This window comes from Lepeophtheirus salmonis, chromosome 13 (assembly GCF_016086655.4).
Source record: "Lepeophtheirus salmonis chromosome 13, UVic_Lsal_1.4, whole genome shotgun sequence".
In the NCBI taxonomy this organism is placed as follows: domain Eukaryota; kingdom Metazoa; phylum Arthropoda; class Copepoda; order Siphonostomatoida; family Caligidae; genus Lepeophtheirus; species Lepeophtheirus salmonis.
The window spans coordinates 14,919,115-14,946,603 of NC_052143.2; the positions used below are offsets into that span (position 1 = coordinate 14,919,115).

General features: G+C 34.2%; 2 protein-coding genes and 1 long non-coding RNA gene across 9 annotated transcripts; 1 reads left to right on the top strand and 2 right to left on the bottom strand.

The window, feature by feature from the left end:
- Window positions 1–81: 81 nt before the first annotated feature.
- Hcf (Host cell factor) lies at window positions 82–6,915 on the bottom strand. 4 transcript variants are annotated; one of them, XM_040724272.2, is made up of 11 exons: window positions 6,584–6,915; window positions 5,759–5,907; window positions 5,532–5,692; window positions 5,124–5,460; window positions 4,321–5,050; window positions 3,840–4,256; window positions 3,554–3,778; window positions 2,992–3,485; window positions 2,710–2,925; window positions 851–2,585; window positions 82–751 (listed from the first exon to the last, which is right to left on the bottom strand). In XM_040724272.2, exons 1-11 carry the CDS (start codon window positions 6,741–6,743, stop codon window positions 648–650), a joined length of 4,728 nt encoding a protein of 1,575 aa, XP_040580206.1. In that variant the 5' UTR covers window positions 6,744–6,915; the 3' UTR covers window positions 82–647. The 4 variants fall into 4 exon arrangements, with proteins under 4 accessions (XP_040580206.1, XP_040580205.1, XP_071748983.1 ...); XM_040724271.2 differs by having other exon boundaries at window positions 3,840–4,259; XM_071892882.1 differs by lacking the exon at window positions 6,584–6,915 and adding an exon at window positions 6,002–6,112 and having other exon boundaries at window positions 3,840–4,259.
- Window positions 6,916–14,738: 7,823 nt separating this feature from the next.
- On the top strand, window positions 14,739–16,468 carry LOC121128151 (uncharacterized). The gene is made up of 3 exons (XR_005868059.2): window positions 14,739–15,051; window positions 15,111–16,077; window positions 16,258–16,468. It is a non-coding gene; the product is annotated as an uncharacterized lncRNA (long non-coding RNA).
- A 3,992-nt stretch (window positions 16,469–20,460) lies between these two features.
- On the bottom strand, window positions 20,461–27,286 carry LOC121127511 (uncharacterized). Of its 4 annotated transcripts, none has more exons than XM_040722901.2 (7): window positions 27,087–27,286; window positions 26,562–27,028; window positions 25,866–26,497; window positions 23,690–25,805; window positions 22,924–23,070; window positions 22,446–22,769; window positions 20,461–21,449 (listed from the first exon to the last, which is right to left on the bottom strand). In XM_040722901.2, the coding sequence occupies exons 2-7, from the start codon at window positions 26,803–26,805 to the stop codon at window positions 21,364–21,366; spliced, it is 3,549 nt and encodes a 1,182-aa protein (XP_040578835.1). In that variant the 5' UTR covers window positions 26,806–27,028; window positions 27,087–27,286; the 3' UTR covers window positions 20,461–21,363. The 4 variants fall into 4 exon arrangements, with proteins under 4 accessions (XP_040578835.1, XP_040578834.1, XP_071749284.1 ...); XM_040722900.2 differs by having other exon boundaries at window positions 22,446–22,805; XM_071893183.1 differs by having other exon boundaries at window positions 26,562–27,025; window positions 27,087–27,231.
- Between the last annotated feature and the right edge of the window lie 203 nt (window positions 27,287–27,489).

Genomic DNA, 27,489 nt, shown 5'->3' on the forward strand with positions numbered 1-27,489 from the left:
ATGACTTGAGTTCGTAGTATTAATAGCAAGTGTGGATTAGGATACATTAGTTCCCGAGACTATACAACTCAAATAATCTCATTAGAATTGAAAAAGTTTTAATTGACAATATGTCACCGGCCTCACGGTTGTGATGATATATTCAGAACGCTGATAAAATAATCAATAATTATAGGACATGGTTATTTTTGATTACTGTTACAAAAATGACAGCAATAAAACTTTCTTATTAATTTTATATATGGTTTTAGTTACTTTAATTAATTAATTACTCGTTCATAGTTAAACATGTTTATAAACCATCTAAACATTTGTAATAATAATATAATAGTAATTTAGAAATACACCTTAAAGTCTTTAAATATATAAGAATATATATTATATGCATACATATATATATATATATACACATGTATAAATTACGTGAAAGAAAAATAGTTATTTAATATATATATGTATAAAGAAGAGAGATAGAGAGAAGGTTTTGTACAAAAATTAATCCAAGAGAATTTTTGGAATGAAGGCTCAAGCACTCTTTTTCTCACGTAAATTCGGGTTTTTGTTTTCTTCATTCATTTCTAATTTGCATTAAATTTTGTAGAAGAGACTCATTTATACACGAGAGATTCAGTAATTATATTTTCTCTTTAAGTCTTGGGAACCTTCGTCACATATAATGTTTTATTTGTTGAATCTCCTGCCGGCCTTTTAACAGCAGTTCGTCCACCGGAGAGTGCAGGGCTACTTGCATCTGAAATGTAAAAGATGAAGAAGAGGATATATTAACACCAATAATAGACAACGAGCAAATGAATTAAATACTAATATTATAGAAAATGTTTAGACCTACCTTGGAGCCACCTGACTTGGGTTGCTGGTCCATATCCTTTTTCGTTTCTGGCAGCAATTCTGAAAATAATGGCTGGTTTCGTACTTGTGTCAATATGAGCAGCAGCAAGATTGTTATTTGAAACCACACATTGCGCGGATGCACCGCAAAATACCCTAACAAATGCTAGCTGACTCGGACTACTAGAAACTGTCTTAGTATCTCCTTGAGATGATGTCGTGGCAGATTTAACTGCTAGATAGACGGAATATTCAATTATATCTCCAGTGGAAGCGGAAGGAGGTTCCCAAGACAAATGTGCACCATCAGCAGATTTGGAAATTTTAATGGCTGATGGAGCTCCAGGGAAACCGGGAAGACATGTTTTAAAGGCGGAAACTTCTGACCACATTCCTCGTCCACAAGCGTTAATTCCTGCCACACGAAACTTGTAAGCTGTACCAGGTTGAAGTTCCACCTTTTTCAAAGTATTTCCATCTCCTTCGACGTCAATGTCAGTACTTCGCTCGCTATCCCCAGATGGTAAATAATATGATGCCACTGTACAAGAAGTCCCTTTAATAATTCCAACATCAAACCACCCGGAATTGTCCTTAGTTCTTTGTTCTACAGGAACGGTAACAGGTTTAATGGGCGTTCCATTAGAAGAAGCTCCCGCCGTTCCAATGGATCCATTCTCAACACTCAAATCCTTCTTCACATTTGTGGGAACAGCTGAAGCAAGTGCAGCTAAGGCACTTGCACCATCCATGTCTGCAGCAGTTGTTGATACTGCAGTTGTAACGGGTGTTGTGGGAAGTGAGATGGAAGTTGTGGCTGGAGCATCAGTAGGCTCTTTTTTAAGATCGAACACTTCTACAGGAGCTACCGCAGCAGCAACAGCTGTAGCTAACGCATCTACCTTTGGATAAGCTGGAAGGGGGTCACATGGTTCACTACCCTCCTCTTCCATTGATTCATCAGAAGCTTCATCTTGTGGATCACTAAAAATCTTTTCAATTTTGACGGTTACTTCTTCATAATCCTTTTTTATACTTTCATTCTCTTGAGGAGGACTATCATTTGACGCACAATCTGAGTTCTTTTCAGAAGGAGTAATATTCTCTGACTTCTTAATAATTTCCGATGATGAAGATTGGAGAGATAATGCTTTGCCACCCTTGTCAATTGTCTTTTCCCGTGAAGCAGTTGTTGTTTCATTCGACTCACTCTCTGGTTCAAGGTTTGAAGTAGTTTCCATTGCATCCTCCTCATGGTCTTCTTCAGTAGTTGAGGGAGACGTCATATCCTTCATTTCTTTATCGACGCTCTTTTCACTCTCTTCCTTACTTTCTTTATTTTTTCGTTCACTCTCTGAACATGATGACGATGATGGTGGTGGACTTGGTACTGACAGTAGTGAGGGCGATTCTTCTTCTCCTTCTTTCACTGCTGCTTCTTTGGTCGTGGCTTCCTTGTCAGTGGTCGAAGGGATTTTTGGAGCTTCAGAAGACTCTTTTGTTGCTTTTTCATCTGATGTTAACTGAGACTTGGGTGATTCTTTTTCCTTCTCCTTATTTCCTTCTTCTTTTTCTACCTCTTCCTCACTCTGTTTCTCCTTCGATTGATCATCCTCTATTTCTCCAGGATCTCCGTCTACTTGGGTCTGAAGCATTAAATCGGATTCGTCTAAAAATTCGACTATACTGTTTTCTTCATTTGGTGGTGTAATCAATCCTCCATCAACTTGGGCTCCCTAAAAATGAACAAAATCCATAATTTATTCATCACTCAACATTACCTACATACAATATCTTAACAATATATAGAAACATAAACATAGAAATGACACAACGCACATAACTGTTAGCTTCACTTACAGTAACTACCGTGTTTGGGTCTAAAATAGTTCCGTCAGACAACTGCAGAGCAATTCTACCTCTTTCACTAGAAGCCTCCTCGACAGCATTAGAGCTAACAGGAACTGAGGAAGTGTCCATCAACCCTGCTTCTGCTGCTAGGGCTGCCAGTGCTTCATCAGAAGATACAGGACCGTCAGTCGATATGGAAGTTGATGGTTGAAGTTCAGAGGAAGACTATTAGTGAAGTAAAAAATAAAATAATAGACTTCAATGAGAATGAAAGAAGAAGAGTTTCCTTACCGTTGAGCCAATATTAACAGCGGTTGCTTGATGAGACGTAGTTGTTACAGTAGCTGGAGATTGAAGAACAACCATTTTAGCCTCGCCTCCAGCTGTTGTGATAATATTTTGCCCAGCTCCAGACAAAATTTGTTGTGCACCAGATCCAGGGGCTTGGACCAATGTAAGAGTCTTTTGTCCTGAGGACATTTGAACTGTAACAGGCTTCCCCGCTAAACTTACAGACTGCTGAGTTGATATACCGCTTGACTGGATCATGCCTTGCGCTGGAACAGCTAATATTTGTCCTGAACTCGTGCTAAGAATTTGAGACCCAGCAGTCGTGACCGTGCCATGTTTTCCTGCTAATGTAACAGTTTTCCCCATAGCACCTCCATGTCCAGACACTGCAATAGTAATTGGCTTGCTTGTGGTTTGGGATAACTGACCAGAGCTGACTACTATCATTTTAACAGGTCCTTGACCAGAAGATCCACTCACTTGCGGTATGAAACCTATTATGTAAAAAAAAAAAATATTTGAGATAGATAACATTGGCTACTATCACTAAATAGCTACATACCTCCAGCTTGTGTCGTTGTAATGGCTGGTAAATTTTTTATTCCTCCAGAAGTAGTAACAACAATTATTTGTTGCCCATGTGGCCCTTTGAGGGTTCCAATTCCTCCAGGTTTATTAATAACGATGGTTTGTTTTCCACCAGAGACAGGAACTCCTCCAGGTTTAGCGACAGTCATAACGTTTGTACCTAAAGTTTTCATATTGGTTACAATCTTGGCTGTTTGGCCTTTAAATAAATGTTAAATTAGTTCAATTATCTATGATGTTTGAGTCCAAATAATGAATACCTGCTCCACCTTGTGTATTCACTAACTTCACAATCGTAGCTCCTTGAGGTATTCCTTTGCCAGCTTGAGTTTGGATAATTTGCTGGGTACCGGATTTGCCTTGAACAATAGAGGCCTTTGGCATTGTTGCGACTTGCATACCTTGAGATGTTTTTACAAGAGTCACTATCTGGGGTTGTGTTCCACCAACTCCTTGCTTTTGCAAAATGATTTGTTTTCCACCGGGAGAAGTTAAAGTCGTTCCGGTCTTTAAAAGTGTCCCTCCGGCAGGGGATGCTAATCGAACTGTTTGACCACTTATAATTGCAGTTTGTTGGCCCGGATTTACTTTCAATCCTGTTTGTTGAGTAATAAGTTGTCCACCAGGCTGTTGAAGCACTTTGATAGCTTGAGCTCCAGCTGTGATTGTTTGAGGAGCTTCTATGCGAAAATGTCAATACTCATTAAGATAAGTGAGAAATAAAAAAAATTATATACATACCTCCAGCATTAGATACTGTTGTGGCTTGTTTAATTAGTTGCCCTTGAGAACTAACAACCTTAATTTGTCCAGGAGATGCCCCAACAGGAGTACGAACACGAACAATATTTCCCCCTGCTGGTCTAACTATGGTTCCTGGTGTCCCTGCAGGAAGAGGAGTGGTAGGTAGACCGGGAGTTGATGCCATCCTTATAATTGTAGGGGCTTGAGTCTTAATGGGCGAAATCATTGAAGGAGAAATCGGAGCTGGTTGCGTGGGAAGAACTGGATGGGTGGGTAATTGAGGTGCAGCAGTAGTTGATATGATACCAGCTGATGGAGTAGAAGCAGCCGCCGTCGCTGTGGACGATGCTGTGGTAGTAGTAGGAGGCATATCGTATTTTTGAATCTGAAGCAAGTAAGCATCCGCCGATGGAAGTGATCCCCAGCAAACTTCTAAGGAATTAGTTGAAGCTCGAACTAATTGAACGCGGCCTGGAGATGGAGGAGTTTCCGTCTCGAGATACCACAAATCTTTACAACAAACTTGATTATTCCATGCTTTTCTATAGCCATCTCGTCCGGACCAAATCCAAAGTCGATTGTTAATAGAAACAGCGCAGTGTCCGGCACGTGCTCGTGGAACAGCATCATCAAAAACATCTAGGGATAATACTTCCCATTGAAGAGTTTCTAAATTTAAGGATGTTAAATTATTTGTGCATTTCCATTCTTTTTCATGAGTTGAAACCTAAGAAGATGATAATATGTATTAGATTATAATTAATAACAATCTATTAGGAATATAGAAAAATATTTCTTACATCGTCCATGACAAGAGGAACCCAGCCCCCAAAAACAAACATACGATGACCTATCAGTGTGGCACTATGCAAAGATCGTGGAAGTGGAGCGATTCCTCCAACAATAGGTTTATTCCATGTCATTGTATCAATATGCAGAATCCACAAATCTCCTAGTCTACATCCACTCATTCCTCCAAAGATGATAAGCTTGGGATTATTTCCATCTTTATCACAATACGCAACAGCAGAATGAGACTCTCTTGGTGGTGGAGGAGTCCCATAGCAAGAGGGTATGTCCCATGTCATGAAATTGCTGTTAGGCCTCAATTCAAGTGTATATAAGTCATTCAGATATCTATTAAGAAATTTATAAATTAATAATTATTTAATGTTAAACTTAGTTTATTTTAAATAAATTCAACTTACCTAGGTATATTATTTTTAGGATCTTCACTATCGTTGGCTAAGCCTCCAAATAAGTAGATTTTATTACCAATTAATGTAAAACTATGGCCTAATCTTGGACACGGTGGATTACCATTTTTAGGTACTTTGGGCTTTATTCTTTTCCATTCCCAACGACTTGCCTGAATAATTATTATTCATTTATCATTAATAAAACCTTGACTTTTCAAATAGATCAATTTCCTTACTTGCAATTCATAGAGCTCATTTGAGTATTTCCCATATTCCACCATTCCTCCAAATATTAAAATCCTTGTACCATCGACAACGAATCCATAGGCTGCACATCCTGGAGGAACATCCCCTTTGACAGGAGGTACAAACCATTGATTTGTAGCTACATAGTAAATGAAAATGATTAAGTAACTTGGTTATATAGATGCATTCTAAAAAGTCAAAATGTTGTTGTTTTTTATATGAAATGTATGTACATGCTATATAAATGGAAGACAGGCGATCCCTGAAAAGAAATGGAATGCCTTCCCCGGGTTTTCATTTTGACATTTCCCCCTCTTTCTCTTTTAGGGCGAGCCCCCCATCCCCGCTCTCTTGAAATATGTATTCAGAGAGCGTTTTCCTTTCATTTCATTGTTATTATGAAAAATAAAAGAAGAGACGAGCGCGGAAAAGTGAAGGTATTCACCATCGTTAAAAAATGAAGCAAAATTCAAATTCACCTCTAATTCAGCATTGAAAAATGAGTAACATTTCACAATCTTGGTGTGTCTTTTCTCACTTTAATTAGTTGACATTTACTTATTGGACTCCATAGTCAAGGATGAGCCGACTTAAGGATATCACAGTTACATCACTCCATCACAATAGGATTCAATGAATTAATTCAAATGCTAAAGGATTGATTGAACCCATAGCTCCTTTAACTCTAAGGTAGTCTGAGGGGGAAAGGGCACGAAATAAGAGCTTCAAAATCATGGGTAAAGATTGACAAAGGGGCGCCATTTTGTTTTTCTCTCTTTTTCATAATAATAATAAATAAGAATCAAGATGATTACCGGTGTTATAGACATGCAATTCATCTACAATTCCTTCATTCCCGCCTCCGAAAACAACCATAAGATCCTTGATAGCCACAGCTCGGTGTCCATGTCGAGGACGCGGCGAGGGACCCGTGGCATTTGACACTTTTTTCCACTTCAAAATGGGAGACGCCATTACGGACGCTTCCTTTTTTCCTCGTCCTATTACTGAAGAATAAGGTCGTCAGTTTTCCTTATTTTCAGCTGTGGAGCTTATAATCAGGAACACCATATGTAATTTTTCTCTTTCTACCATATAAGAAACTCTAGCCAGAGTTATAAATCTTTATAATAATGTGCGTCTCTCTCTACGTTACATAAATCATGGAAATAATCAATTATATTTTTATAGTTTCCATAATATTATTATCCCTCTCTACATATATTCATGTAGTGTGGATTAAAGAGTTATACAGTCAAAAAACTACTATCAATTCATTATTTAGATATGAATTGCTCATTCAATGATACTTGTCGTATGATTTACTCATTATGTTCTAAAATTATTTCTTATGATGATTAATTAATATTTTACATAATATGAGTTACAATCAAATAGAATAGAGCAATCGACAATCATATAATTAGAAAAATAAAATATATAAAATTCAACGCTTTATTCAACGATTTTATATCATAAATCCTCAAAACTACGCGTTTATATTTTAGTCCAACATAATGTCACCAAATATTATACTATATTTAAACCCTCGTCAATGGGCGACAACAGCGTAAAACAAATTAAAGATTTATTAATGTGATCTGAGGCGCATTAAGACATACATTTTTATGGGTAGGGCATATTCTTTGTTCTACTAATTAATAGGTAACTCCTGCTAAGCTTTGAAATCTTAAAATTTTGGATATTAATGTCCAATCCTAATTGGCACCAAGTACATAACGAAATATTTTAATACAAAAAGGAATTTGATCATTGCAAAAAAGAAGTAGACCCAAGTCAATTTGACAAATATCCATTGACATTTAAGACTCATTTAATATCAAATACTTCAATACTGGAACATAGCTTGAGAAAAAATGTATTTATTAATCTTGCTTAAATAAAACATTAAAAATTTAGTCTAGCTATGTTCTGGAGTGAAAGGAGTAGGCTATACACATTAGAAAAGTCATACAAAGTCAAGAGTTTTGTTATTATACCACTGAGATCGGAAATGAGTATAAATATTGTAATCGTGGATTGAGTAGAATCGTTAGTTAGTGTCAACTTAGTTAATATAATTACAGTGAATTATACCTGGGACTATATATAAGGGGGACTTGCATCTCATTTTCATACTATACCCTTGTAGGTATGAAAAAGGGAGAAAAAGGAGAATATTTCTCTACATTTATTAATACGGTAGACCAAGGACATTCTTGAGTAGACTATTACTTATTAGTTGCCTTGTAACTTTGAAGGATTACATGTAAGTCATATATGATCATTTTTCAATTTTCTTTAGATATGGGATATACACCATAATCTTAATATTAAGTATATTTTTATTTAAAAAAACTTCATTAAAGCGGAGAAATCAATCATATATTAAGAATAAGTGTATATTAATTACTAAACATAAAATGCTCATGTGAAAAATATAAACTAACAATAAGATCATAATTTGTTTTATCTTGAATATTATAAGGCTTGTGATCAGAACGCAAAATTGAACGGCGTTCCATGGAACGTGTGTTCAATGAACAGGGCACTGAATGGAACAGATTTTTTTAACGCTAAAAATGAGATTTTAGCGTTCCGTTCCAATAGGTCTTTGTAATTTCGGAAGGGGTGTAATGGTCCACGGGATAAGTATCCTAGAAACATGACTATGCAAATTCAGGGGCAATTTTTTTAAATTGGGGAGGGACATAAAGCCTCCACCCCTGCAGACACCCTTGATATAAATATTCATGCAAATGTGAATTAACCAGTCAAAAAAAAAAAATTATTATTTATGTCCTTTTTACGCAGTAATAATTTAATTTCTCTTCTACTCAAAGAAACAAATTATCACGCTCTTTGCTTTTTATTTTTTGCTGTAATTTTTCGTAGGGATTTAAAGTACTTCACATTGAGTGGATATTTAAGTTAGATATTATGTTTGACGTTACTGGCGGCAATCAAGGGTAATAGTATTTCAATTAATCTGGCTGCAATGTATTTTTTCAATGTTGCCTACATGTTGGGGTTTAGTTAAAAAAAAACTATTTATTTTTATGAAAAATACACGAATCATATATATATATATAGGTTCAATCATTAATACTTATAAAATGACAGGCAATAGTTTAAAGAGATATTACGGTCAACTATAGACATTGAATTCAAATTTCTTGGATAAATTGAAATACCCAAGAGTATGAACTGTAGTTTAAAAACTCCGTTTTATTTACTTGACTTAATTAGTCCTAATATTGTCTTAGAAATATAATTTATTAATTTCCTAGTTCTATAAATGTGGTGATGAATTTTGGCTACATTAAGTAAAATTAGCGGTGCCTCCAAAGGATTAATCAGAATCATTTGTTCGTTGAAATGAACTATAATATTTTTGGAAAATTTATTCAATGTTCAATTTCGAGAAAAATGATTCTAGTTTCCTTTAGGGTTGACATCCTAAAAATATGCAATTTTATTAAAATTACTCAGTACTATTAAGAGTTGGTCATAAGTTATATATAATAGATTTTAATAATTAATTTTCACTTAATTCATCTATATTTACATATGCCGATGGGATTAAGAGAAGATCGATATGAATCACAACGGATTTTATTTTGTGAAAATAAAATATTGTTATTTTTAGTCGGCTATTTGTGTTTTGAACTTTAGTTTGATCATTTTTTTTATGATTCCTATAGACGTTTTAGACAAAATAAAAGCTTTGGCGATCTAGACATACATGAAAGCGTTCTCGTTTTTCTACATTCAATTTAATATAGCAAATTCATTTGAAAGACATATTTTACTACAGGACTTGAATGGCTCACCCAACCTATTAAAAGTGTGTTCTGTTTTCTTCAGTTACATTCAATAGAAGTGAAGTGAAGAAAATATTATTCAGTTTGTTTGGTCATCAATTAATTATAATTATAACTCACTAATCAGAATTGGAAACTTGAACATCGGTTGTAGTTAACTCTTATTAAATTGGGACTTTAAACTCCAGGAGGACTCGATTTGGGCTAGAAAATAGAAATTTTAGGTTTGACCAAGACTCAATCTGAAAGACTCGTAACTCGTCTAAAATTCGTTGCAAAGATCGACAAGGTTCAGATTTTAATAAAACTAAAGGCTTGAAACTCACTAACTCACGTACCCAAAAACTCGCGACTTGACTTGGGGTCGTATTATATTGGACTTTACTTTTGAGACTTAACTTGAGCTTATCTCTCAACACTAGTTGCACTTAGCTCTTATGAAATTGGGACTTCAAACTCCACGACGACTCGATTTGGAGTAGAAAAAAGAAATATAAGATTTGACTAGGACTGGATGTTAAAGACTCTTAACTCGACTAGAGCTCGTAGACAAGGTTAAAATTTTAATAAAACTCGAGGCTTGAACCTCATTAACTCACGCGTCCTAAGACTCTCAACTTCACTCGACCTTATATCTCAACTCTACTAGTTGTCTTAAAAATTACTTATGAACAGTTACGTTTTTGAATATGAATATATTTTACTAAAACTAGGCACGAAATGAAAAATCAATTAATATGTTAGTGTTACCACTATAATTTACTGGGAGATCATTTATAATGTTTTTTGGATGAAGGGCAATTTTTCTCTTTAAATATATCTTTTCACTTTTTACTGGAATGTATTGAGTCATTAATTATAGATATAAAATTTTTTATCAATACATTGGATAACTTTTTTGATATATGACGAAAAAAATCTACAAAGGAATGCCCCTCATCACATACAATTGTTAGTATGGAATTAAACTATGTTTGTTCTTGGATTCGAATGAGATATATGTTTGAAAATAAGTCATTTGATTCACTGAAAGAAAAAAATAATGCCCTTGTTTCATCATCATTCATAATTTCCATATATAGTTAAAACAGTGAAGACACAAGATAGATATACTATATCAGAAGGTGAAACTAATCCACCTCGATTATTCATGTTTAACAAATTTTCTTTTGAATGGTTGAGTTCTACTAAATCACTCTCTTCATTTGATAGATCAAAAATTGGTGGCGGATCACTGGACTTTAGTAACTTGTGACATTCTTCGCATTTTGTGACTTTAATAATGGACCTTGCTATATATCCGCATATATAAAAGACAACTCCTTTAACATAGTGGAAAATAGTGTCGTTGTTGTCAATATTCGGAAGGGCTTGATTCACAATTTGTGTAAATGGAGACGGATCTTCAGCTTTAACCGAAGAACATTTTAGTTCTTCTATAGATATCTTAGAAAGTGAAAAAAGACTCAAAAGTCTTTTTTTTTTTTTTCAGGTTCTAATAATTGGTTTATTGAAATATAATAATTTGTTCCTCCAAGCTGGCAATATTTTGAGAAGTAGGCTTCGATAGGATCAGAATTTATCTTTCCTAGAAGAACATAATCCATTGCTTTGAGTTTTAATAAATATATTAAAAGTTCAATCACACTAGCAATTTTCAATTGACTGAGAGCACGCTTGGGATTCATTGAGCGAAAATGAATGTTTCAGAGTGTAAAAAGTTTCCTTGCTTAAACCTAATTTATTTAAGTTATCCCCATTTACAAATTCAGTTGAGATGAGAAATTAATTTAAGGAAATGAGGGTTTACCAATCCCTGAAATCAACAACTGTCCTTCTATTATCTTACAAACGATGGGCTTCGAATTTATTTTTACATTAATGCGACACCAGGACTCTTATCAAGGACAAAAAGTTTGCCGCTTCTCCCCATTTTAAATTCATATTTTCATAGGTTGTCAGACCAGATATAGTGGAGTCATGAAAGAAAAAAATCAGCCATTTTGACATTAGCTCGCTCAATGGTTCGTTGATTAATTACTTTATCAGTTAATTTGTGCGCATGTTTCACTGGAAATAACTTTTCTTTTTCATATGAATTACGAATATGATTGAAATTCGCAGACATTGAAGCTCCATTAAATAGTGGACAATTAAATATTGTACGAGTGAGTAGATTATTATATATATTCTTAAAAATATGAAAATGGTCATCATTTTTCAACATTGTTTTGTAGAATTTTTTATGACAAAAGTGTCCTTTCGTTATTACTGCAACGACGTTAAATCCAATGGAGCATACCATTTTTAGAACAAAATGAAATGACGAATGCATTAAATCAGAAGTTAGGGTTGAAACAGGAATAATTGCAGCGGTATCGTTGTATGTACCAGAAATCCTATTAATGAAAAAACACAACAATGTTTTTGTAGGCTCCCATGTTTTCTAGCCCTGTAGTTTTCCCTTTTGAATATTCAATTTTTGCGTGAAATACACTTCATCAATGAGGATAGATACTTTATGATCTTTATCTTGTATTGATTTGAATCTGGTTTCGAGATATTTATATGATTCTAATTCTGTCCCTGGCTTAACGTTCAAATTAGATGATAAATCCTTCAAATAACGTACCGTTGGTAAGATAAGAAGGCCTTTTTTAAGCATGTATTTATATAAAACGGATGAAATAATTCCCCATACAGAAGCCACAGTCAAAAGTGTAGGAGAATAGTGTTTTCCTCTGTTAGGTTTTAATACCAAAAGAGACTGTTCCATAAGAAAACTGATTGATTTAGCGATATCCTCCTCAACATCTGAAAGAATATTAAAAAAAAGCTTCAACTTGTTTTTCAATGTATTTAATTGGATCACGATTGGAATTTAGGGATTATCCCAACATATTATATTATCATTGGGATTATCCTGATTTCTACTATTTGTGGAATTAGTTTGCGAGTTTTGGTTCTTACTTAATTTTATTTTCTGTGGTAGTATTTGTTGGGATAGTTTGGTGGTCCATCCTGAGGTTACGTCCTGTGTTAGCCATCTTTGACAGACCCATTTTTTAACGTGCAATGAGTATTGAAAATGAAACAATGATAAACGAATGACTTAGAATTTAATATATACTATAGTTAAGGGTGATAATTTTGGTAAGAATAGAAAAGCGTGCGAGGAGAAGAGAAGAAATACTTATGGCATCATTGATTGATCATATGATACCATATGTCTCTTTTCCCCCCTCCTCCTTGCACGCGTTTTCTCTACAATATTATCAACTATAACTATAGTATATAGCAAATAATAAGAAAATCATGGCACGTAGTTCTAGTGGAAACCACACGCTCGTTTTTAGAGTTCAAATATATGGAGTAAAATATGGATTTGACTGTCATGGATATCTCTAGTTAGTGAATTGATTGATTCTGTACAAGCCTGGAACTACCTTAAGTTAGTAGTACCCAAGTTTAATAGATTAACCTTGGTACTCCCTAATAATAATTGGAGCGCGGAACGGAACAAAAGTTAATGGCTGAACAGAACGCTAAAGTAGCGGAACACTTACAAGCCTGAATATAATAGATATAAAGTTCAATGTAATTATCTTGCTAATAGAACCGAAGATGATGCCTTGAAATAGCCTCCTTTGCCTTATGATTTTGACATTTGTCTCCAGACAGAGACATACATTTATTACTTTTCCAATCACTATTAAAATAAGCGTATAATTATTTTGTTACATTTCAACGATTGTTTTCTGAAAAATAACTTAAAATTAGCTAGTAAGGCAAATATTTAATAATTAATTTATTTGTGTTGAGATCCTAGATCTTCGCAAGAGCAATATTCCAGTATGGCTACCAGCAATTTAGCCGTTTAGAAGAAGATTTCAGACTCAATAAGTTTGAGAATTTCAAAATTTTGAATAAAAGTCAACAGAAGTTAGGTCTTTTATAAATTTTATAAAATATATTAACTTATAGGTTCCAAATTACTTTATTATCCGTTATTATTTTATTTGTGTGGAGATTCTAGTTCTTTGCTAGAGTAATATTCTAATATAGTGATAGTAATTTAGTTGTTAGAAAAGGATTCCCGACTTAATACATTTGGAAATTGCAACGATATTCAGATATTTCAATAGAAGTCTACAGAAGTTAATAGGCCTCTTATATTTAAAAAAAAATATATAATGATTTAACAGTTCCAGGCATCTATTTATATCAAATAGCAGAATAGTATGTCTTGCATACCAAAATATCGAGAGAAAAAAACCCAATAGAATCAATCATCTTTTACTTGTTCTCCAATGCCAAAAGAAACCCACAAATAATAAAGAAATCAGGGGTGAGTTTTAAGTGTCAAGGTTATATAATTGACAACTTATAAATGGAATATATATAAATTTGATTGAGATGAGGGATTTCTGCGTTATATACATAAAGACACTGAGAGACTCTTATTAATGGAACAGTTTTCTTAAAGTAAGAGATGAAGCAGAGTCGACTTTCGAGAATTTCAGTGAAGGAGCTGTGGATAGAGGATTAAAACTCTCTCTGTTCCTCACTGGGTTTTTCAGTTGATTATTTTGTAGTTTTATGAAACCCCATAGTTCTTATATGTACGATGATTCCGTAGAAGATCTGGAGGAATTTATATATAATCAAATGATAATTATTAACGAGATCAGAAGTCACTATCATAGACTTTGATATGAAACGGCATCTACAAAATAAAGGATTATTTCATTAAAGGAGATCATATCTACTGAATGAAGAACAAAGAGGCGAGATCCCTTGAACAGTCCACAACATTGAGGAGAGTAACAGAAAGCGTGTGGAATAGATACCAAAGTTGAATAATAATAATTTTTATAAACTGGAAGGATGGACGGATGCAAATCTATCTATCCGATTGCTCCGTAGGAAAAATTCACCAAAATGACCATGAATGAAATGTCTTTCCACGCAGTTCCAACTCTACTCGTCTTTCAACCTCCCTCCTTCTACTGAGTAATGGAATTATAAGTAGTACCTACATCTGTGCAAAGGTTTTGTGAATCAAAAATAAGTTGTATATCCCCAATTGTATAGTCCCAAATTATCAACGTCCATTAACTAAAATAATATCAGTAGCTATTGAAGTATACAAGGTGATTAACCTTGGAAGTATGGATGTTGTCTTATTTTTGCTAAGAAAAGTGGTGTCTCTGTTTATGTTATTGACAGTATTAATAGTTAAAAGAAGGGGTTTAGGCCAGATTAAAACTTTAGGCCGGACATCTAGGGAAGTTCTACAGCTAAAAATAATACACTCAACCTCATTATGCCAATCTAAAAGCAACTCGCCTTATCATCTTCCTCTTCCTGAATAAATACATTCATTAAAATAATACGAATGATAGTTTTGCATGAAATTGAAGATTTTATTTTGGAATGTTGGAATGATCCTACTTAAGGTAAATATGACCCTTTTGTTCGATAAATTGTAGCCACTTTGAAAAGTAATTCCATTAAGCCTCTTTCATAGAAACCCTTATCTCTATTGGAAAAAAACCTGGGACAGTCATTTTCACAAACTTCTAATTAAGCGAATTTTTCACCATCAAAATTATCCCGCTATAGAGAGGAACATGTGGTTATCACTTGGTGACAGGTCCGGACTATAAGGTTGATACATAAGAATCTCCCATCCAAGCTTCTTGAGATTCACTATCTATGTTTGTGGCCCGGCGGTGTCCTAATGGAACAGAATTCCTCTCCTTTTGGCCAAAGCTGGCCGCTTCTCGTCAATCGATTGCCTCAGATGGTCCAATTATTGACAGTACATGTCCTAACTAAGAACTTGGCGGTAGGGGAGCAGCTCATACTGGATGATTCCCTTCCAATCCCACCAAACACATAGCAAGGCCTTCCCTGCTTGGCCACCGTTTGAAAAGTGACCCATACCTCGAGCTTCTTTGAGTTGCTCCCAAGGGATTTTTGCGCAGTTTAGCTTCTGGCCAATAAAAATAGTGCTTACTCTACGGTCGAACTTGATGATTTCCATCATTTTCGACAATTCGCTTTCTAGAGTGATGTACAACTTTGAGATCAAAATTACCGAAACGGAATCGACGAAACCAAAGTTGCACGTGATTGGCTTTTACTAAAGTATTAGAACCATAAACACTATTCACATTTTTAGCCGTCTAGCTTACGTTTTCGCCTTCATCGAAGGAAAACTGTGAAATATGGCGATTTTCTCTTTGCTGGTGACCATTTTTTACGCGCTCTCAAACAATTCCTAGTCAAACAATCACAAAGCTGTCAGAGATTTTTGTAATACAAAATTTTATCTTTCTAATGCCATATAGTGTAAACTGATCGCACTTATACAATATTAGATAAACATTACTAAAACCATCTAATAGAATAATAATGGATTTATTTTGACTATAATTATTAATTAATAAACAGAATACATAATTCTTAATTAATACAGTGTGGACTCTTATTATTAGGTATGTTAAACGATTACAACAAAATTAGACAGGAAGGCAAGAATTAACTTGATTTATTCTACAGTGGGGAAGTAATATAAATTTTTCGAAAGAAACTATTACTTCCTTTTCTCTGCTTCTTTTATTATATAGTATGCTTTTTCGGGATACAATATCGCATAGATGGTTAATGTCAGATTAATCAAATTATGTCAAACTATTGTTGAAACATGTGTATGTGGCAACTTTCAAAAAAGTTTAATACATAAAATAATTAAAGAAATATGTAGGTACTTAATATTATTTCAATCTCGAAATATATTTATAGGAAAAAATATTGGAGGTTAATAATTAAAAAAATTAGATAATTTTGAAATAAAAGTGGATGCAATTACTTGCTGTTCTTATCATCATATTTCTATTTAAAAGGAAAACCCAATTTGAAACTAAGAGAGGATTTTGGAGGATTCTCTATTACCGTTATTTTAATTTTTTCCAGCGATATAAAAACATTCTTTAATGTACTACTTAGTACTTATCTTTTATAGGGGAAAAAAACTCAATTAGAGTCACAATAAGTAAAAACTAGAAACATAATGACGATGAATGATAATTTAGGTACTACTATACAAAAATTGCGTTCGAGTCGGTTGTAACCATTCGTCAACACTCACTTTATGAGGATGTAAATCATAAATGTCAATCTACAACTGTGGCTAACAAGGTTATGATGCCCTTATCAATCGATCGGTTCTGTTTCTTGAATAGCAATATCTTTTGCTTATTTTCGTTTGTTGTATTTTTGGTTTATATGTAAACTTTTAATTTTCCATCTACATAATTTTATGTAAATTAAACACAATGTATTATAATTATGGGTGATAATTTTGGTAAGAATAGAAAAGCGTGCGAGGAGAAAAGAAGAATTACTTATGGCATCATTGATTAAATAATATACATCTTCTTCTATCAATCATGAACGTTATCATTCCCGCCTTTATTATTCAATATTAATATAATATGAGATGGTGATAGTCGATAGAGAACTGAATAAAATCCCCAAAATGACGTCGCCTTCTGTCTGGATTTATGAAAATGGAGGCCCAGGAATTTGGAAAATACTTACCGGATGAGAAACAGATGGTTTGTCGGATTTGTCGAAGTAAATGTCCCTTTAGTCCCCTGTCTAGAATTACACGCCACTGATTATCCTCATCGCATATCAAGAGTATGGATATTCATCTATAAAATCAATTTGACGATGAATACATCAAGTCAGACTTTAACTTTGATCTCACAACGATGCTTATTGCATGTAATATAACCTTATCCATTGCTAATCATCTACGTTCAAAAAATTTATGGAGAAATACAAGGGTAAACATATCCCTTCCCGATGAACCATCATTAAATTAATTATAATATGACTTATGAGGTAACCTTTACACCAAAAAGAAAAAGAAAAAAATGCCCAAAATTATATGGTAGTTAGCCAAATAAGTTAATCATACCAACTGCATTTTTTTCTCTAACCATTTACGCCCGTACGTAACTAATTCGCACCGACCTATATAATAACTTATTATATATGTTATTCTTAGTATTATAAGATTAATAATAACTAATAACTGGATACTCAATAGGCAAAGAAAAGGAGAGTCGACCGTCAGCAGCCATCTTAGGTACCTATAATTTGTTTATGAAGATATATAGGAGACTTCTCTCTCACTTCGAACATTGGAGGCACAACGATATTCTTGAAGCTGTACAAGGGTTAAGATAAGGATAAGATTCAAGTTTTTCTCCTTGCCCTTTTAATCCAAATTCATTTTTGTACTATGTCCTCTATTAATGTCTATAATCGGAATCCTTCTTTTAGTTAAAGCACTCTTACACTTTCAACGTTCAACGCCTACACTCACTTACATCTTGCTCCGTGATCTTACCCTTCTCATTAATAACAAATGTTATACAATAAAGTCAGTGTTCTTTGAGAAGCCATGTTGCATCAGAACCAACAATAAACTAGAATAATTTTATTACAATAATCTTTGCTACTATTTATTTTGAGAAAATACAAATATAATATACACATGATATTTAAGACCCTTGAATCATTGATTCTTAAAAAAAGTTTGTTTCGAAAGTGACTTTCGTATAAATTCTTTTTGAAAATGCTCGGAAATGAGGCTGGCTTCATGATGAAGCCTAATTTTAGAATATGTCAAGATAATACATTTTTGTAATCTGAGGATATGGTTATTTAATGGTGAGCTGTCAAGACTATGAGATTCAAGTTCCTTAAATATCTATATTGCATATTTGTAGAACACGGCTGATAATAGTGTTTTGTATTAAGAATATCAAAGGAAGATTGAGTAATACCCGGATCACTATCCACATTCAAATACCTATTTTCGAATGGTACTGAGACTAGGTAGGCATAAGTCAAAGGTATTTCTCACATAACTATATGCTTTTGTCAAATAGAGCGACAATGCCAAAGCATGTGCTCGGAGCATAGGTGAGTGCCTACGGCGACTTCCCTTTATATCACTTCCGATTTGCATCCTTTTTAAAAGGTTTTTAGGAACGTCAAATATTATATCAAGAATGGATAAAGCCTCTTTTGATAGTATTCTCTTAGACCTCAGGTCTTTTAGAACGTCAACCAAGTTTCCTCACTTCTTGGAGATTGTATCGGTGCTAATTCGTCATACTATAAAGAAATACTTATATCAAGAATAAATAAAGTAGTAGAGCTTAGAAACAAAACGAGGCATGTGGAGAAAAGGTTATGTTTACTTTTTAAGTTAATGTTGCATCAGAAAAGCACAACACTTTTCAGTTAAAACAAAAACTGTAGTGGAATTTCCGTGCATTTCAGTTCTCCTTAACATCCGTTTCATTTTACTTGATGGACAAAATTCCTGGTACGCTAAATAGTTGTAATCAATCATGTACGTTTATGAAAGTGTCTATTTATGTCACTAAAACACAATGTAAGTTGAAAACAAGACAAATACACAACAGTTTTTATCGGTGGGACTTTTAAGTTACATCTGCGGTACCAACTGACAATTTTCACTGTTATCGATGTAAATTTTTCCATACTCTCGATAAAAAAGATAAAAATACAAATATTAACTATACACCCCAATATTTATGTTTAAATAATTTAATTCAGGGCGTAAAGGGTTAAGTACTATGATACTATTATTGTCATATTATTTCTTCACAATTTTAAAAATGAATTCAGAATTACACATATATATATTCATAATATTAAAATCATATACCTACAATATTTTAGTCGATATTATATTATAAATAATATTGCTTAGTAATATTTTATTAAAAACGTAGCTATAGATTTGTATTTCTATATGACAGACAATTTTTGTTTGTGTAATAATATAGCTTAAAGTACAACTTAGAACAAAAACTCGAAAGACACTTCACATTCCCAAATTCAAGGGAAGTGGCAACTGAATAAATGCAGTTTTAGGCCCCCTACACTAATACATTATTAGCTGAGGAACCCTTTTTACGAAACATGTGTACAATGTATGTGTAGACGGAAAGCAATCGCCAGTTCTCCATCTTCCTGCGCCGCCTCACTCCGTACTTTGAAAATCATTGTCTTAAGCAACCATATTTTTCGGGGAACCTGCTGGAACTTACAGCATTTCTGCGTATAAGGTAGCCACAGCTACCTTTTTTAATCAGTCCGACCTTTGCCATTCAACGGCCCGAAGGACTGATAAGTGATACATCGGTCTTTCAGTCCTAGCTATCTTTTTATTTTCTTAACTCATAGCTAGGATTGAAGACATAAGAAAAATAATACATGATAGCTAGAATTATACGTTCTAGTCACACATCTCCTACAGGTATCTTGTCTCTTTGAACTATGAATTATGATTTATGGTATAACTTCAGCGACTCAAATGATGTAGTAAGTACCAAGGTTAATAGAAATATTTCTATTAACTAACTACGTCATTTTAGCTGTTGTAGTTTCTACAAAAGACCGATAAGAGCCGGTCCTAGGACTGAACTATTGAGAAACTTGAGACATTAATTAGTCATTGATAATAATTAATAGATATATATATAGCTAGATAATATATGTATAAAAATATTATTCTCCCAAATATATCCAGCCGCTCAAATAGAAAGAAGATGTTATTTGATTGATTAATATTTCAAAAAGCAAAAGCGGGAAAACAATGTTTTTTAAAGGCGAAATAGACAAAAGTAATATGTTATGTATTTCCTACCAGGAATATTTACTCTGGTCAAAGAATTCTTGTCAATAGACTCGAATCGGTTATGTGAAGAATAATAAAATGCTCACAACCTAGGAATAAAAAATGCCAAGGATTGTTCATAGATTTTGTTTATTAGTGGATAAAGAACGCTATTTGAAAAAATATATAGATAGTATAAAAACACATTTTTTTACTTAAAAAAGATTTGAGTATTTTTCTTGAGTAGAATATAAAGTATATAATTAATATAAATAGTTAAGCGATGATCTTTTTTTGTCTAATAAAGTAAGTACAGTATATGTGTAAAGTATAAAACATTGGTTAATTGATATTCCCATATATATAATTTTATATACACGTAATATGTATGGAAGGTTCAATTTTTGTATGTATTTTTTTTTAAAACTCAAAATTGTTATATATAAATAAATTAATATTAATTGACTACATCATCACAGTGAATGAAGTTAAAATATTCAAAATTCCACATACTATAATATAAACAAAGGATAAATAATATTATTAAAAACAAAATATTGATTAGTCAAAATTGGTTTTTTTTATAAATGTATCAATAAATTAATTTGTCAGACCATGCCATAATGAAGATTTTTTTTGCAAACTCCTTCCTCTCGGAAAATGAATGGAGAGATTGAGCCAACAGCTGAAATATTCATATATTTTTTTTTTTCAAAGTATTAACATAATTTGATTTTTTTTTCTGTGTATACTTTAAAGACATAAAAATTATGTACTCAATATTCCTCTTCATCATAATTAAATAGGGCATCATAAATAATTGTATTAGATAGTAGTAATAATAATAATAAGAGCAATTAATTATGGAATTTTAAATATATACAACCTTTTTCATATCTTTTTTTTTTTTTTTTGCTTAAAAACATCCTCATAGAGCAGCAGTAAATATCATAAATATCTGAGGACATGCAATTCTAAAACATATAAAAATATAAATAATTAATTTAACAAATTTTTTTTCACTTCTCTCTCTCTTCTATAAATATTCTTGTTTCCGAATAAAGTTTTTGGGAGGTTGAGATGGCTCACGTGATCTCAGAGCATGTGCGGTATCTGGGAATCCTGAAATGATTAAGGAAATTTTTTTTAAATACAATTTGTAGGAATTATGATCCACAAATTAAGACAAGACATGGGAAGGGGAAGGATTACTCTTATGCTCTCCACATGGATAGCACTAGAGGTAGAAATATATGAAAGAAGTACTTTGATTCCGTTTAAAATTTATCTTCTAACCTACCCACAATAATCCTACAACATATTCACAAACATGATCTTCAGTAAATTTTACCCTTTGGGAGAAATGTAAAGAAAAACTATGCATCCATAAAAAATTTATTGGGACAACCAAAATTATAGACTAAATATGCCCCAAAAGTAATTTAAATCAACGAAGTACCTAAATACTTTTGGACATATTTTTAAGTAGAATTTTAGATACAGTTCCTAGAAAAAACAGAGGTGTTGCTTTTATCCGGATTTAACTGTATTTATTGATGTATTCTCATTATACATTTGTATTAAGAACAAAAATTTTGAGATAAAATTATATATCATATGATGTCATCCTTTACAAACATAAAAAATATGTATGTTTATGGATTAAAAATAGTTAAAAGTGTAACATATATTGACTTGTTTTATTAGCTTTTATTTGGTAGCATTATGAAAACAAAGATAAATTATATCGAATTTTGTAGAATTTTTGAAAAACGTCAACAATAAACCTAAATGGCTCATGTAGCAGGCATATCCAAGGTCCAAAATCTAAGTTATTTGTATATTTAGTTAGAAAACTATCGGTTTGAATATGTTGGATGAATTTTTTTTGTAGAGGTCTATGTAAATGCATGCAAATTAGGATAAACGAAGAGATAAAAATGTAATGTCAAAGGGGGGAGACACGAAATAAGATTATTATATAAGAGTATTTACTATGACATACCATTGGAAGGGAAATGAAACTATATATGTATGTAAGGATGATCATTCTCAACAACTCTCGACATATAAAAAAATGGAAGCGAGGACGTGAGGGTCAGTTGATTGCTAACTTACCACAGACACCCAAGTGACGAGGAGCTGAAGGAATACTGGACGACGATGCACCAGGTACAGTGAGAGGAATAGAGGAAGAAGGCATTTCACCCGATTCATCCATCATTCCCTTATGAGAAGGAGGTGCTGGTGAATGGGTGGTGGTTATGATAGACTCAACACCCTGCTTTCCTGCTACCCCTGGAATAGAAGCTCCTTTATCCCGTAATAAAAAGGAGGGAGCCGAATCAGGGGAAGAGGATCCCAGAAATCGAGATCGAAAATTTGTTGCAGCACCTGATAAAACACCAGCCAAGGAACGTCCAAAGTTGGGTTTACTCAAATCTGAATGATAAATAGTATTTGAGGAGTGAGTCATCACTAAAAAAACAATATATGGTTGGGATAGAGAGGAGGGAAAATTGTATCTCTACATTTTGAGCATGAAGAGAGGATTTCCCATGAAAAAACAATAATATAAAAGAGAGCATATATTTACCTCGACCTGCTCCTCCGCTCATCATTGCAGCAACGACGTCTAAATCAATTCCGTGAGGAGATGCATTCGAAGAATGATTAAACTGATCCGCCGAATATGAAGTATTGAGCATAGTTTTTGGTAGGGAATTCGTTGTCACTGCTGACACTATAATAAATAAAAATTGTATTGAAACTTCAAAGCCTTTCTTTAACAATGCATTTAGATAAGATCAAATGAGTTTAACTAGTCAGGTGTTTTTTTATTTACTCGATCTATCTATCCCTCTAAACTATATTTATAGTAAATACTCCTGTCTTCAAATTGTCAAAGAAGAAAAAACCATACATTCTAATTCGATCCATATTTTTCTACATGTTTAAAAAATATTCCCACTCAAATCAACCCACACCGCACCGTTAAATAATAAAATTCGAATCATAAGACACTACTTACAATCTGTTAGTATGCATACATATCGTTAATGATCAAAACTATTAAATAGCCAATAAAAAAATCTAATTGAAAGAGAAGATTCAAAATACACATAAATCTTAGTTCTACTATTAAGAATTCAACAATGAAAATAAAATGTTTAAAAAATAAATGAAATTTTATTCCTTAATTCTAGCTCAACAAAATACCTAGGAAAGATGTGAGAACTGTATTCACTCGAAACATTACGTAAACTTAACAACTTAAATTTGGCAATTAAAACTAACAATATGCGGAAAATAAACACAAAGAACAAATCAATAAGGGTTTAATATGAACGGAATCCTCTTACCACTCTCTTTCGTGACCCGACGTTGTTGGCTTATGACTTTATTTTCTTTAACAGGCAACTTTGGAGGAGTCGAGAGACTACTCACAGACATTAGATTGGGTATTTGATTAAGATGTATTGGAGGTACACGGGATTCAAGATGATGAGATGCAGTAATTCTAGACGTGGAGGGTAAATGCCGATGAGGTATACGACTGACTGAAGAGGAGCGCTTAGGTTGCTGATATTCTGCCAATGATGGAGGCTGCTTATAAGGAGGAGGGGGAGGAGGACTCCCTTTAGATCCAGGAGCACCTAAGAGACTGTTACTTGAGCTATGTTTCCGAATAACAGACCGTCCAGGTTGCTGCTGCTGTTTAATTACTTCGGAAACGAGGCCAACAGATTGAAGAGAATTGACATTAGTAGACTCGCTGGCAATGTTTTTGCTATTTGATATTAGGTTGTTTATAGATTTATCGACTTCATTACCATAAGAAATTGGCTCATAATGATGGGAGGACGAGTTTGATATCAGACCAAACTCATCACTCATCACTGATACATTCTCATATGTGGGCGTAGTATGCGAACTCCAAGAAGAGCGTGAATCCACTGCTTGACGGAAAGAGTTTCTTCTCTCCTTCAATCGCAAAAAAGGTGCAAATTTAGTCGATATGTTTGATGAAACACTGTCTCTTTCATTGTTAAAATCTGAAAGGGTCTTATCTCCCTCCTTCTCTGCAGATTCAAAAGAAGCCATGACAGAGTCAGTTATTGCTGAAGTTAAACCTTCATCATTAGAAAAATTAACATTCACATATTCGGGAGTTCTCTTGGGTTTCAGTGGAGAATGAACCAATGGAACAATTTGATTATTACTAACAAATTCTCTAAATTCTTTCATTTTAACACTTTCTCCAGATTGAAGATTAATTTCAGAGGAACCACCACATAATGAAAAATGAACGTTGGCATACTCATGGACACTTAATGGCTTAGATTTCGGAGGAGGACTTTTGTTCGTTGGGCGAACATGGATTGGAGAGGGTGGAGGGCTATCGTAAGATGATGACAATGTTTTTGAGTTTCTGGACGACACAAAATGATCTGTATTTGATGAATTAAGCGTTATTTTCATACTCTTACTCCTTTTGATTTTAGATTCAGATGATGAAATAATAGAAGACATTGATTGATCAGAGTCTAAATTCTTTAGAGTAGATGTAGACTTTCGAACAACTTTACGGTCCAAAGAATTTGGAACAGATTTTGAACCAGACACTAATGATACTTCAAGCTCTGAAAGTCTGTGAGGATGAGTTACTTGATTGGAGGGCGAAGGAGGATCTTCCTCAAACCTAGGACTATCTGACGAACACTGGGACGCTTCATTTTTATTAAAGAAGGCTTTAATTTTTTTCATAGATGGCTTTCTTAAAAGTGGAGGTGCTTCAGCATTGATTTCGTTTGACTTCTTACGATGAGGTTTTTTTGTTTTAATTTTAGAGTCCAATGGAATATCTCGTTCTTCGATAATCCAGTGTCCATCATCAGTCTGTTTGAGCCGTAAATTGCCTTTTTTAAAACGCTGAGAGGCTGAAGTATTTCTCAGGCTCTCAGGAGGAGCAGCAGGCTCAAAAAGCTTGGACGTTGATTTGGAAATATCCCGATGAAATTCTTCTAACAAATTATCTGAAGAATTAGCAGTCGACGTCGTTGCTGAGGCAGATGTCCCTACATTATTACGGGACTCTAAATTTAAAGACTCGAGGTATCTTTGTTTGGGAGGTGTTTTTGTGTTATATAAATTAGCAGTTGATGAAGAAGAAAGACTTAGGTTTGTGTTGAGCTTTTCGCTCAATATTTTATCAATGTTTTGTTCATTAACACACACAGTTTCATACTCCGTATCAGACTCATCCCCTGCAATGTTGTTTGAGCTACGATAGATTGGAAGACCATTGTTGTCCACATTTTCATAAGTGTGCGTGTCTATAACCCTTAACTGCTCCAAAAATAATTCACGCACAGCTCTGTGAACAAGGATATACTGATCCACCGTTTGAACAATTGCAATGCGTTGTTTGCGCATTTCTTTGACTAATTCGAATAATGAAAAATTGCTCGTTAATTTCTGAAAGAAAGAAGAGTAAAGAAATGATAGGAATGACTAGAAAATGGAAGTAAGACGCACCCCTGTTCTAAGTAGACCCCATATAAAATCAATAGCACAGATCGTCCCAGTGCGTCCACATCCAGCAGAACAATGTACTAATACAGGAAGCGTTTCAGAAGCCTGACAATCTCTTATAAGTCGAACCATCTCTAGAAGGGGTTTGACTTGCGTAGGAATACCATGATCCGGCCAAGCAGAGTAGTGAAACTGACACACAATTTTTTCTTCTTCCACTCCAGACTCATTTTGCCATCGAAGTCGCATGGTCCTCACGAGGAAATCCGGACAGAGACGTCGAGCTTTGAGAAGTTTGACAAAGTAGTTTCCGTACTGTCTCTCCAGGGTCTGTGGACACTTGTCCTCCTCCTCCTCCTCCTCCTCCTCCTCATTGTGGTTCTCCTCTTGGCTCTCTGTGCCCCAATAGCGCTCACACTTATGCTTGCCCGCCTCTTGCTCATTGCATGCCATCACGATCACCTGCACTTGGCACTCCACGATCATTCTCCAGAAGTCGTTGAGCGTGTTGGGCAGGGGCCCCTGACTCGCAATGTAGGCATTGCTCCCACTCGCGCCTTTCATGTAGTTGGCGTTGATGTAGTCAGAGCCGCTCACCCCCGGGTACTCGCTCAGGATCACTCTCGTGTAGTCAACTGAAAAGAAAGAGGTGCATCAGAGGGGCGTCAAAGGGCCATCCCAGGGCCGGCATCTCCTTACATGGCAAAATGTCTTTGTAGCGATTCTTCTTGCGATTCACGTCCTTCTCCCCTTCGCGCGTCCCAAACTCCTCTCGAGTCTTCAACTCCTCACTGAAGGACTTCAAATCACTAAACTCCCTCTCAAAAGTCTCTTCTTCCATCGACTCCAGCCGATTAAACAGATTCGTCAGCACGGTCTTGAGTGGAAGGACTCGCCCATTCTCTTCAGAGTCCACTCCACCGCCACCGCCTTTGTCCCTCATGCTCACACCCCAGTCCTCCTCCGCATTCAATTCATTCAATAAGAGGGGATCCACTCCACACTCCTTCACTACTTCTTCCAAATTCGATTCAAGTTGCTCACTCACTTTTCACTTATTACTTATTACTACCCAAGAATTACAAAAGGAGAGAGAGAGAATCAAAAAGAGAGAGAAAAAGATGAAGCGCCCTCTTAGCAAACAAACAACCAACCATCATTCACTACTAATAAATAATACGATTATTATTTATAAATTATAATACTATCTTTTTTGTATGTTACTTAATACTTCGTTATGATAGTACAATGATACTACTACTACTTCTTTTCTTAATAGCTCCTTAGCTTCTTCTACTTATTCATGAATGAAGAAACAACTCTCCCTTTACACTCACATACACTGCCTTCTTGTTTTTCGCTCTTTACTTCCTTCCTTCCACTTTATTATTATTACTTAGTAGTATTACTTATTACTACATATTATTCACTTTCACGACCGGAAGAACGGCTCAATTCATTTTTTTTCCTTTTTTCAAGGATCAACCCTCCTCATATTATTATTATTATTATTTTTTTTTTTTACTTCAAAATGACCTAAAAGAACGGATGTAAAAATATAGTAAAATATCTCTTTCCCGTATTATGAGCGTTCGTTTTGGGGGTTGTCCTTTTTTCAAATGACCTA

Excerpts from the sequence above, each read along its gene's own strand:
- Hcf (XM_040724271.2), bottom strand. The coding sequence starts at position 6,743 with ATGGCGTCTCCCATTTTGAAGTGGAAAAAAGTGTCAAATGCCACGGGT. Across the intron at positions 5,693-5,758 it reads ATGAGCTCTATGAATTGCAA|GCAAGTCGTTGGGAATGGAA; the intron begins GTAAGGAAATTG and ends ATAATTATTCAG. Across the intron at positions 4,260-4,320 it reads AACAGTATCTAATGCTGGAG|AAGCTCCTCAAACAATCACA; the intron begins GTATGTATATAA and ends ATTTTCGCATAG.
- LOC121127511 (XM_040722900.2), bottom strand. The coding sequence starts at position 26,805 with ATGAGGGACAAAGGCGGTGGCGGTGGAGTGGACTCTGAAGAGAATGGG. Across the intron at positions 26,498-26,561 it reads CTACAAAGACATTTTGCCAT|TTGACTACACGAGAGTGATC; the intron begins GTAAGGAGATGC and ends CTTTCTTTTCAG. Across the intron at positions 22,806-22,923 it reads GAGCGGAGGAGCAGGTCGAG|TGATGACTCACTCCTCAAAT; the intron begins GTAAATATATGC and ends TTGTTTTTTTAG.